The 12,574-nt window shown below is 39.0% G+C and overlaps 1 protein-coding gene across 3 annotated transcripts in view; it reads left to right on the top strand.

Moving 5' to 3' along the window:
* The first annotated feature begins 27 nt into the window (after nucleotides 1-27).
* Nucleotides 28-12,574, top strand: part of LOC119728212 (cyclin-G-associated kinase-like) — a 29,060-nt gene continuing 16,513 nt past the window's right edge. For 2 of the 3 annotated variants that reach the window (XM_038200356.1, XM_038200355.1), the window contains exons 1-10: nucleotides 28-1,025; nucleotides 4,580-4,638; nucleotides 5,399-5,458; nucleotides 7,009-7,263; nucleotides 7,749-7,874; nucleotides 9,178-9,267; nucleotides 9,834-9,969; nucleotides 10,561-10,737; nucleotides 11,711-11,837; nucleotides 12,350-12,548. In XM_038200356.1, the coding sequence (XP_038056284.1) occupies nucleotides 896-1,025; nucleotides 4,580-4,638; nucleotides 5,399-5,458; nucleotides 7,009-7,263; nucleotides 7,749-7,874; nucleotides 9,178-9,267; nucleotides 9,834-9,969; nucleotides 10,561-10,737; nucleotides 11,711-11,837; nucleotides 12,350-12,548 (1,359 nt within the window). In that variant the 5' untranslated portion in view covers nucleotides 28-895. The remainder of the gene's footprint in view (nucleotides 1,026-4,579; nucleotides 4,639-5,398; nucleotides 5,459-7,008; nucleotides 7,264-7,748; nucleotides 7,875-9,177; nucleotides 9,268-9,833; nucleotides 9,970-10,560; nucleotides 10,738-11,710; nucleotides 11,838-12,349; nucleotides 12,549-12,574) is intronic. The other variant, XM_038200354.1, reaches the window with a different exon arrangement.

Here is a 12,574-nt window from a genome sequence, read left to right as displayed (position 1 = left end):
CATTAACAATCGGGTGTGGGGGGGGGGGGGGAGGATCAAGTCCTTCGTTATAATTCACGGTTGTGACTTCCTCGTCAAGTTTCTTCATGATCTATTTGCTCCAGGAATTGCTCTTGATTTTATCCTCATCTTGAGGTTTTTTTTACATGAGCACAGCATCTTCTGCCTGTGTAAATTTATTGTTAAAATAGTTTCATTCTGCTCTATCACATACCATTATTATCTTATTAATTAACTAAAAGTCATTAATGAAATTATTCTTGCAATGTAAATTTATTGGAAAAGATGCTGACAGTGGTTATATTTAAGTCATGCAAAGACAAAATTGATGAGCATTTATGATTTAGACTTGCTGTAATGGATGATTTCTAAGAAATGTCCAGTAAGCTGGGCATATTCTTTATCGCAACAGATCTCCTAAACTTATTACCAGTGTTAATACCAGTATTTTCATACAAGTTATTTATTTACAACGCCCCTTTTGTTGTTTGTTGTGTCGGTGGTATAACTTCAAACAGGCAATGTTCTTCAGGCCAAAGATTAAATTATTGGGATATTTAAATGGTCCCTGGGTTATAATACTGACAAATTGATTCCAAAGTGCACTCTCCAACAAAAATATTATTTTTATGATAACGCTTGGTAATCTCTTTCAAGCGTCAATGCTGCAATTTGTGTGCAGTTAGTCTGTGCGTCGTAAACTTTAACGGCTGGTTATCAAGACTATCTCTTCCCTGGGTTATCGGTCAAAGGTCGCACTATTAGGTGACGTCACGTGTGAAGCCGACATTTTGTGAAGACGAATGCGTCGTTTACTGTCACAATTTTCTCGGTTTAAAAGCAATTAAAATGCACGAAATATTGAAAAGGAAAGGAAATCTTCTATAGTTGAATCATGTCCGAGTTATTCCGATCAGCACTGGGCCTTCTTGGCGGTGGCCAAGGCGACAGAGGAAGCGAATTCGTCGGGTCTCAGGTGGAGCTGGGGGACACGAAATTGCGTGTGAAGAAAGTCATAGCGGAAGGTGGGCAGGACCAAATTGCAAACGCTACCGAAAATAGTAGTGCAGTGCTGACTGACTGGCAGTTTTCATCATGATCATTTGTGTCTTTTCGAGAAAAAGAATGTAGTATCCAGACGCCACATCTTTGGTTGTGTACAATGTCTAGAGTCGAGTGCATTTTCAAAGTATTTTCTAAAATTGGAAATGTTTCTCAGTAAATGTACTAAATCTCACCATCTCATTTTCCGAGTTCGGAATCGCTTAAAAAAAACCCTAGGGCCTACCTCTTTTGGATACCGATTATCAATGATTAGTCTCCAATAATATTTTTTTTTCTGACGAAATGCACTTTGACACGGAAAATGTGAGCCTCTTGATCATGTTGATACACTAGTCCGAGTAACTTGGACCCAACTTATCGCCTTTTTAAAAATTTGGACATGGTCTGGCGATAGTAGGGTCCAAGCCCATTCCGAGACCTAGACAACATAGTCACTGACAGTCCCAAAAACCAACATTTTCCAACAAAAAACATCAGATTTCACCTTCAAAATGGCCTCCAAATTACTAGATATGTCACCTGAGGTACAAGTAGACATAGATGATTAAGATGGTTGTACTTAAGTTTACTTACGATCCGGAAAAAAAGTGAAATTTTCCGTTCATTTCGGAGAGCTCCCCTCGCGATCTTGAACACGTTAAATTTGCGATCGTGTTTAAAGTTTGAACGACGCGATTTCTTCTACATGCCCAGCGTACATTCGATGGTCCCCGTATCCCGAGTGCGATTCCGTTACCGAGCGCGCGCGATGCATCGATTATGATAATGAGTAGACTGGATCACGTTTGTAAACACATGTGCATTTCAAACGATAATAGGGAGTCGGGAACTAGCGCAGCTTTTATAGCGGGTACCAGTTCAAGCTGGTTCCCGATTCCCTTTTACAGTTCGAAATGCACATGTACATGTATGTGTTTACAAACGTGACTCATTATCATAATCGATGCATCGCGCGCGCTCGGTAACGGAATCGCATACGGGATACGGGGACCATCGAATGTACGCTGGGCATGTAGAAGAGATCGCGTCGTTCAAACTTTAAACACGATCGCAAATTTAACGTGTTCAAGATCGCGAGGGGAGCTCTCCGAAATGAACGGAAAATTTCACTTTTTTTCCGGATCGTAAGTAAACTTAAGTACAACCATCTTAATCATCTATGTCTACTTGTACCTCAGGTGACATATCTAGTAATTTGGAGGCCATTTTGAAGGTGAAATCTGATGTTTTTTGTTGGAAAATGTTGGTTTTTGGGACTGTCAGTGACTGTGTTGTCTAGGTCTCGGAATGGGCTTGGACCCTACTATCGCCAGACCATGTCCAAATTTTTAAAAAGGCGATAAGTTGGGTCCAAGTTACTCGGACTATTGATACACAAATATCTTTTGGATAAAATCTTTAGAAAAGGAATTTTGGCGAGATTTCTGACTCGTACTTTGACATGTTTGTAGAAAATCGTTTGTAGAAAATCATGGGAGCTGCGAATCGACAATAAATTTTCTCCTCGGTACATCACTCGTACCGTGTGATTTTGAATATTTTGTTCATATGGTACATTTGTATAAACTCTTCCCAAATGTTTGTTGAATCAAAATAAGTTGTAGAGTCTCTAATATTTTAAAATTTGCAAATGAATGACCGTATGTTTTTGCTTAGTTCCGGATCGCGCGTGCACTTACGTCGACCCAACTGCACGCGTGTTAATCAATTTTGTGTGATGATGTATTCTGTGCTGGGTCAAAGATTTTCAGTCCGTGCTTGAGTTTATGCTGTTGCACTGCAGACAAAAGTTTCAAAAGCATTTATGTTTTTTCTCTTTTTAAAATTGGCTGGAATTCTCTTGAATGAACTGTTTTTGAAAAATTAAATAATACTTTATCAGAAAATGTGCTTGATTAGGGGTGGTTCTGGCTGAAAAATTGATTTTCTGATTTTGCTCGCATGAATTTTTTTGTCGCGCGAGGCATTTTTTTATCGTTTCGGAACTGATCAAACTGATGTGGAACTAGGAAAAGTGGCATCAGTACTTTTGACATCGTAAAGTCAAAATAAAAAGAGCTTAAATTTTGAAAATTATTTTGTAGTATCTCCATCACTCAAGCCAAGGTAAACTTTTTAACCAGTGCCACTTGAATTCGTGGAGTTGTTGAGCTGAAAGCAGCCTGAATGATGTTTGCTATCTGGAACTAGGAAAATGACTGTACTAGATTCATGGGAAAGATTCCCATATCTGGCCATCACTAATTTTCCTTCAGTGACCTACCGGTATCAGCAATCAGAAAGTGATAACATGTCCTAAAAAGTCAAAATTAGCAGGGAAAATATAGAAGTATTTACTGAGAAAACACTTAGAATTTTCAGACCAGTCTCAAACTAGTTTACTAACACTAAACCATTGTTTGTGCACAGGGTCAGGGTGACAAGTGATGGCCAGATATGGGAATCTTTCGATTCAAGTCTTCTCAACATGTTCAAAACAACATTTTTTGCAATGACTGACCTTCATTGTATATTTAGATAATAAATAATAGACCTAGGCGGCTAGGCTTATATAATAAAAAAAAAAGTGGCGTCGGGATGCAACATTCTTGGAAATGATTCTCAGTCCCAGATTCATGTCTTTTCCACATTTTTGCAATGACTGACCTTCAATGAGATAATATATGATGGAAATAGTGGCGCCAGGATGTGTACAACTGTGCATAATTGTTGCGTCAATTGAGTTGTGTACACAATAATGCCAGCAGTTGAATCTCGATCTCGTGACTATTCCGAAGCTAACGGTGGTTTGTGATAACCAGCAGCACAACACGCACTCCAGACGACAGCTGTTTTATGATGCACTGTGAGTAGTCCATGCGGCCTTCTTTGCATTCTCGCGGACTGCTCACAGTCCATCATCAAACAGCCATCGTAATGCGAGCCCAATTCCCGAAAAGGCACGCGCACGTGGTGCTGCTGGTAATCGCAAACCATTGTTATTAGCTTCAAAAAAGTCGGCTAGCATTATTTTGTACACAACTCAGCTGACACGACAAATGCACAGTTGTACACACCCGGAGTTGCAACTACATGTAAAATACCTCTTTTTATCTGGTTCGGCTTGATCATATATTGTCATTTTCAGTGGATCCTTTGCTGCTTACACAAATATCTCATGTCTTGCGTGAGTACTTTGTAATTTTTATGAAAACGGAAAATATCGGTCCTAAAAGTGAAAACCGCTGTCTAAGTCAGGGAAGTAATTCCAGCTCAACTGGCAAATCTCCCCATGTCATGAGCCTAGCGCGCTGGATATTTCAAGCTAGTGGTTCGATAGCGTTTGATCAATCAAGGAACCAAAGATGACCTCTGGGTGGGAGAGTTATGTTTACTAAAACTAAACCCGTGCTGGCCTAATGTCCACTGCCTAAATTATTGGGCCAAGTCAGTAATCATTTTATTAAAAAGTATGTTTGAGCACAAATTCCCAGTTTGTGTATTAATTTGTGGTGTTGTCTTTCCTGACTTGCAGGTGGTTTTGCCTTTGTGTTTGTTGCTACTGACAGTTCAGGAAAGGAATATGCATTGAAGGTAATTGAGACAATCATATTGATTTTGCTGGTCTATGTTGATCTTACAACAACAAGCAGTTAGTCCTTTCTGTTGGATTCTTTGGGGTTCAGCAAGCTTGGCATCATGCTTTGCTTTGCTTTGCTTTGTTGGATTCTTGTGAATTAATAGGATGTGGTGTTTGGAATTTAGATGGTAGAGCCTTGATCATACTTTACACAAGCCTTGATCATATCCCCATGTACTATTAGTTTGTTTGCTCCAACTCTGTATGACTGTAGTGTGTAGTGAATGGATTATGAACTTTGTGAATGAACACTGCACAGGACACACTGATCTGGTACACGGTACCCTGTGGAGACATGTGCATAATAGGGAACAAAATATTCCCACAAGGTTATCACAAAATAGATATATGGATTTTACTCAAAAATAGGAATTTCCAAGGTGTGTTGATCTGTCACAAATTGAAGTATTTTATGCAAGGGATATTAAGTCCGAATTTCAGCCCAGGAAATTAATTCTGGTTAAAATAGGAGCATTTTGAAACTACACCTCCAAACTCTAAGATTTTAGTACACAGGAACAAAAAAAAATGACTCCACAAGGATACACATTCCAGTATGGGTGTATCACTGGTTCTCATGTTTATGGCACAAAACACTACAAGAAATTTTAGTCAAAATCATTTTGGTATGATTTTTCACACACCCTAGGGGGTTAGGGTTAAACTGTACATTTTATGCAAATTATTTATTTGTTTCTTTTGATATTTTTCCAGAGACTTCTCGCAAATGATGATGAAAAATCCAAAGTGATCCTACAGGAAATATCTATTCTGGTATCCTTTTACAATTCAGTAAATTTATAGAGGATTTTCACAAGATGCACATCTGAAATTATTTTCGTATGAAATCTTTTTTTACCATAACAATGTGTTTTTCTTTTCACTTATTCTACTTCTTTTGGCTGGTCGTATATTTCTATGTTTTTTGGAACACAGGCTGAATATATTGATAAGTATATTTTAGTAATGTAGCCCAAACAATCCCTTTTTCTGTTAAATGAGAGTATGTGATATACCTGTATGTTCTTTGTGTTGTTCCCCAAAGTTGTAGTAATTGGTTTCTATTATCAGTATCGCTGTGGAGGCCATTGTGTGAACACATTCATGGAATATTAAACCGTTCTGTAGATTGTTTTAAATTGATACATGTTTAATGCTGTATGCAGAATTCAGCCTGACTGGACAGCCATGAAGCCAGTGCTGTTTGTGACCCACCCTCAATCTATACAATCAATATATATGTACTACCTCCATGTGGTATGTGCTATACATACATGTGTACGGTATGCACACTATGCATATATACATGAGCCCATGAAGTGCTTTTATGATCTGCATGTACATGTACATGTACATGTACTTCTATGCATTGTACATGTGGGCTGGTGTTATTATACATGTTGTAGCAGTGATGCAGAAGATGAATACACAAAATGCTACAGTGTACATGTGACATCTACTTAAAATGGCCAATTGGAGCTAAACAATTTTATAAATAATGTGCTTCCTTAGGCTTATGTGTCGTCTTTTGTCATATTTTTTATGTTTATATACATGTACATATGTGAACTAATTACACAATTGGGCCTTGATGCATGTATAGCTTGAAACATTACAAATACTTCAAAAAACACATGGGAAATGTGGTCACAGTAACATTTGCATAAATTGGCCAGCCAGCATGGCCAGGTTAACCGAAGAAAAAGTGGTCAATATGAACAGGTGGCCACTGTGTTTTTACATGTAGTTTGCATTCTCTAGAACAAACACAACTGCCTTATTAGCAGGCACCAGAGAAGCAGATGTGACTGGAATATTGTCTGAGCAAACAGCAAGTTGAATATCATATCATGGCATTGATTGTAGAATGCCATGGTACAGTGGTTACGGTGTTTGACTCATGTACAATGGTGCGTGGGTTCGAACCCTGCCAGGAACGTGGTGTTTGTGCCCTTGTGCAAGACACTTATCTACAATTGCCTCTCTCCACCCAGGAGTATATGGGTACCTGTGAGGGTATAGAGGACCGCATGTACGCTGATATCGGCTGCCGCGTGGTCCCCTGGCCTGATGAACGGAGTAATAATATGATAATTGTAAAGCACTTTGCGATTGTTGTTACGATGGAAAGGCTATATAAGCGTAACAATTATTATATTCATTTTAAGAATGCTTGCTTCATCTAGACAGTTAAGTAAATTACTTGTCTTGATCTTGCTGGTTAAAACGTCAAGCCACTTTTTGTCTTCAAAAATACTATGAATACTATGAACATTGTCTCATGATCTCCAAGATCAAAAATATTCCTTAGCAGTTTCTGTTAGAAAAAACTATCTGGTCATCCAAACATCGTCCAGTTTCTGTCGGCAGCCTCGAGTGGCAAGGAGGAGTCTAATAATGGTCAGTCAGAATACCTAGTCCTGATGGAGCTATGCCCTGGTGGTGGTCTAGTTGAAGCCATACAGGCTAAGGGATCACCACTCAGCTGTGATGAGGTCCTACAGATCTTCTTCCAATCATGCCGGGCCGTCGGTCACATGCACAGACAGAAACCACCAATAACACACAGGGATCTCAAGGTCAGTGGGTTGGGTTCAATCATGAATATTCATGGTAAAGTGTGCGCTATTCATTATTCATGATACATGTGCTCATGGTCAATATGCATTTTGCATTATGTGCATTGTTTTTATGTTGCATTATTCATTACTCAGGTCCTCTTATCAATACTGTTATGAATATTCCAAATGTAACATTCATCCCATGCCCTATTCTGTTGAGAAAAACTAGAATTAGCTCTTTGAGTCCTCTTAGCAACTATATTCAAAACTAAAAAAATACTACCACATAATTGATCTTTATGTTTGATTGTTGCGATATTTTTCTTCTGATAAATTGCTGGTAAGATCTAGGTGATCCAATTCTCTTGACTCCTGCTTTTTTAATGAATAAACATGTATATATTTTAATTTATTTGAAGATAATTTTTTTTTTGGAAAATTTTGAAAGCTTGTAAGTGAGATTCCATTTTCCCCATAAACATCAAAATAATACTGTTTTACAGTTGGAGAATCTTCTGATCGGTGCGAAGGGAACAGTAAAACTGTGTGACTTTGGAAGTGCAACAACCAAGTCCTACCATCCAGATGAGACATGGACTTCACTAAAGAGAAGCTTACTGGAAGATGAGGTGGGCGTCATAGGTCATTGTAATCAATATTGGTCCATGTTAAGAGCGTTACAATAGGAAGGCTGTATTTGAGAGGTTTCGCATGCAAATGGATCCGTGTAAGGACTGTTCGAGACGCAGTGCTACTGCTGTGCCGAACTTAATTAAAATGAGTGCAGCAATAGCTTGTCTACGGCATGGCTGTTGCTCTAATCGCCAAACTTAATAGTTGAAGCTTAATGCATCTTGAGCAATGGGCCATGTTATAGCAGTTTAAGCAGGTAAGTGAACTTTCGCGCCAATTTCACTTCCTGTGATGCATACGCGAGAGGGGGTATTGTGAGCATGCGCATCCTTAAAATCCTTGTCCCAACTTTGAATTGAATTGAATTCGGCACAGCAATGGCATGGCGTTTAGAACAGTGCCATCTCACTGCCATTTGGAACGACAATAGCGCAGCAGCCCTGTCGCCCTACAAGAAGTTGCCATGCCGAATTCAATTTGTCAAGCCAAATGGTTCCAAACGCTGTGCTATTGCTGTGCTGAATTTAAAAAAGTCAAATTAATTGAGTTCTGCAAGGCAGTAGCTAGGCGTCCAGAACGGGCCTTTGCTATCTGTAATTGTCATAAACTATTCCATCGTTAGACGTCATGTTAGGCATGCAACTTCCTCAGATCAGCTAATTTTCTTGTTTTTCACTTCACACTTAATGCCATTAAACATTGAAAAACACTGGGTAAAGTCTTGTCTTGAAAAGCTTGGGATCTCCTTTTTCTTGTCACTTCCCAGTTGCATGCCTTTCGTGTAGGCAAACGCATACACTTAGTTATCGGAACCGATACGTATCCAAAATGGTAGTATCTGATAAAATCCTCATATCTGCGGTTAATCCTACTCTGAAACTAAGACAAAAGGCACATAGATGAACAATTCATCCTCTTTTTAATCAAATCATACATTAACCCTAACCTCCCCAACTCCATCAAAATCCATCCTCTCACTTTGGTGGATTTTGGGAACTTGGTCCCAGTACGCCTGGTATGACTAAATATTGATAGAGTATGATGAACTTAGGCCTGGAGGCCTGAATCAAAGCATGCATTGGAAGCAGTGTGATTGATAAATTTTGGCAGACTTGGTCCACTACTTAGTAAAAGACAGTAGGGATATAAAATAAAGTAACAAAGGTTGTTCAGGTTGTTGGATTTTACACTTTGACGTTTTACCATTTATTGTGCCAGATTGAGGTTTCCTACAGGGAGGGCATTTTTCTGTGGCCCTATTTTGCAATGTGATCTTATCATTGGCTATTTCTCCCACAGTTGGCTCATCACACCACGCCAATGTATCGTACTCCAGAGATGCTGGACCTATACAGTAACTACCCAATTGACGAAGGCATGGACATATGGGTAAGTTTGCAGTCTTAAATTCATTTATTTTTTTTAATGTGATTTTAAAGGTGTTTTTTTGGTGAGTCTTAATTGAAACAAATATATATGTTCACTGGTCTGATTAATTAGAGCCTTCTTTGTTTTTGGGGGTTTTTTGGGGGGGGAGGGGGAGCTGGATGGGAGATGATACTTTAAGGTGAAGCTTTGTGGTTGATTGCCTTCTTCAGTCCCTTCTATCCTCTCAAATACAAATGTATCTGGTACAAACTGAATGGACATGTCATTTAATTAATTAGTGCAGTCCATTGCAGGGAGACTTACTAACAGATGTACCTTCCATGCTCTTAACAAAGTTCTATTGTTCCTCCTGCAGATTCTTTTAAATTGTACATTTTTAACCAAAAAACCCTACTTGCTTCATATTGTGTGTCTGCATTACTTTTAAGTGAATTACTCTTGTTTCGCTGATAAAATAGCAATTTTAAAAAACAATTGGGAGAGAAACTCCAAAATAGCATGGAGATAATTGTCAAAAGTATTGTGATAAAAACTGGATTTAATCTGATAATTGTATCTACTCTCAGGCCCTTGGCTGCATCCTGTACATGCTGTGTTACGGCCAGCACCCATTTGAGGATTCTGCCAAATTGAGAATTATCAACGCCAACTACACGATACCAGAATCAGACAAGGAGTACGAAGTCCTGCATGAATTAATACGTGAGTAGAATCTGTCAAATGTTCATAATTGGAGTGGAGCTTATACTCTGGGATTTGGGCATTTCTCATGAGTCAACGGAGAAAAAAACACAAAGCTAGCCAGACCCCTGAAAGCAGTTGCCATTGTACACCTTGTGCCTATGAAGAGACACTAAGGTTGGTGTCTTGTGTCTACACCTTCATATTATAATTAATTGGGTGTAGTTTGCAACAAACTGTGCGCAAGCATTCAGTGTTTCCTGTATATGTGTATGAGTTGCGCACACTGGATCTTAAGAATTGTCATGCTGCACCATCTATTGATTGTGCACGGAGCTCATACTGTAAAATACACAAGTCTGGACCCAAAATATTGTGATTCTAAGTCAAATCCTAAATTACCAACACTGAATTATTCATTACCAGCAAGTACTCAAAAATGTGAAACCTTCCCTGTAGCTTACATTTATTTTTGTTTCTCTTACATGAGGGAGGTCACATGAACGGATTTTTCTGTAACCTAATCTGGCAATTGTTATTTCTGATGTGGCGCTCATGCACACGTTGCACACATCCTTAATTTGAATCGTTGTGATTGTCAATCTCCATCAGGTGCAATGCTGCAGGTGGATCCACGCAACCGACCGCCCATCTCTGTCATCCTGGCTCAGATTCAGGAGATTGCTGCAGCCCGGGTCACAGTCCTCAAGGGTCCGTTAATGTTTCTGACTAACAGGAATACTAGTACTACACCAGCCAGCCCTGCAAGGAGACCTACTGAAAACTCAAGTTAGTTTCACAGAAAAAATCACAAACAATTGATATGAACACATGGTTTTGACATAAGTTAAAACTCAAAGTTATGATCAGAGCTGACAAGAAACCATGCCACTGCTCTACCGACTTAGTTATCCACCTTTGCCTTGTCTTTGCTGTAGGAAGTTGAACAAATATTACTTCAACAAATATTACTTCATTTAACTGACATGGCTTATAAAATAGACTCTGTGTGATTTGAGATTGATTCATAATTAAAATATTTTTCTCAATCTTTCCAATCATTTCTGTCAATTTCTGTATTTATATGTCGGTGAAGGGCAAAAGCTCATATTGAATTTACATTGACCCAATGCAAAATTCCATCTTTCGAATACTTTCATTGTGGTACCCGCTGCTACATCAGATTCGAACCAGGAAACCGATCCCGTTAGCTCGGTGGTCGAGTGGTAAGACGTCTGCACTAGAAAGCAGGAGGTCGTGGGTTCGAGTCCCACCCGAGTGATTTTTTCCAACTTTCACTAGGGAGGTAACACACTGAGTATGCAGTGTTTATATGTCGGTGAAGAGCAAAACCTCATATTGAATTAACATCACCCCGACGCAAAACTCCATCTTAAAGAATAACTTCTGTATTGTATGCTTTGTATTTTGATGTGAAACCACAAATGTCCACATTGGCCAGAATTTAGAACTAGTGATGTAGTTGATACCATCACAAGTTATAACAATTCCTCACAAATCCATCGCAAGTCAACCACAAGTCATGGAGTGTCAAGCCTAGGCACAAGTTATTTAAAGGAACGGTGACAAAAGCATTCCAGATTGTATTGATCATCCCATGTGACTTGTGTCTGGAATTATGAATCGACTTATGATTTACTAAACCGCACTTGTAACCGGCTTGTGATGGATGCGACTACAGTACTGGCTAGAACCAGAAGTCCTGGAGACCAATCATCAATTGTTTACCTCAATCACTCAGGTAACTCTGCAGATTCGTCAGACTCTGCCAACGGGAGCAGCTTCCTAGGGATGATGAAGGATGGAGCAGGTAGTCTCTTCAAGAACATCAAAGACACGTCTAGTAAAATGGCACACACTGTAGCAAGGTAAGTGCGGTATAATTAAGCCTTAAGTTAGAAAACATTAACTGGAATTCATATTTCAGTGTGTGAATGTTACCCTATACAATATGGCTGGACCATGTTCCGAGAGAAAAAGTGCCAGTGCCTCATTTGTGAAAATCACTGTGATCTGTATTATATAGAGATAGGGAACTTATACTGCGGTATAAATACGAGCTGCTGTGGGGAAAATGGCACATATTTTCATAGCTTGTCTGATAACGTAACTTTATGTGTATTACACAGATGTATCCTTGCATTTTCTTTTATGAATATTTTTTGTTAGGAAAGCGCCTTGAGCGTCCATTTTTGACGGATTTGACGCTATACAAGAATTAGTTATTATTACTATTATTATTAGGAAAGGAATTCTAGACATAAAGTAGTGTTGATCAGAAACAAGAGATTATTAGAAATGAGAGTTATAGAATTCGGAAAGCTAGCCATTAGCCTTTTAATAAAGTTAACTAACGAGAGGTAAATTTTACTGTTCCCAGTTATGCCAAGGCTGAGTTGGACCTAAACTACATCACATCACGCATCATAGTGATGTCATACCCAGCCGAGGGTCTGGAGTCTGCCTACAAGAATCATATTGATGATGTCAAGACCTATCTAGACTCTAGATATAACAACCATTACTATGTCTTCAATCTCACGCAAAGGTTTTACAGAAAGGAGAAATTCAACAACAGAGTGAGTTTAAAACTGTGTTTGCTGGA

This window comes from Patiria miniata, unplaced genomic scaffold (assembly GCF_015706575.1).
Source record: "Patiria miniata isolate m_02_andy unplaced genomic scaffold, ASM1570657v1 HiC_scaffold_20, whole genome shotgun sequence".
NCBI lineage: Eukaryota > Metazoa > Echinodermata > Asteroidea > Valvatida > Asterinidae > Patiria > Patiria miniata.
Note: the sequence above shows the minus strand (reverse complement) of the source record. Positions and strands in the feature narration are given on the sequence as shown.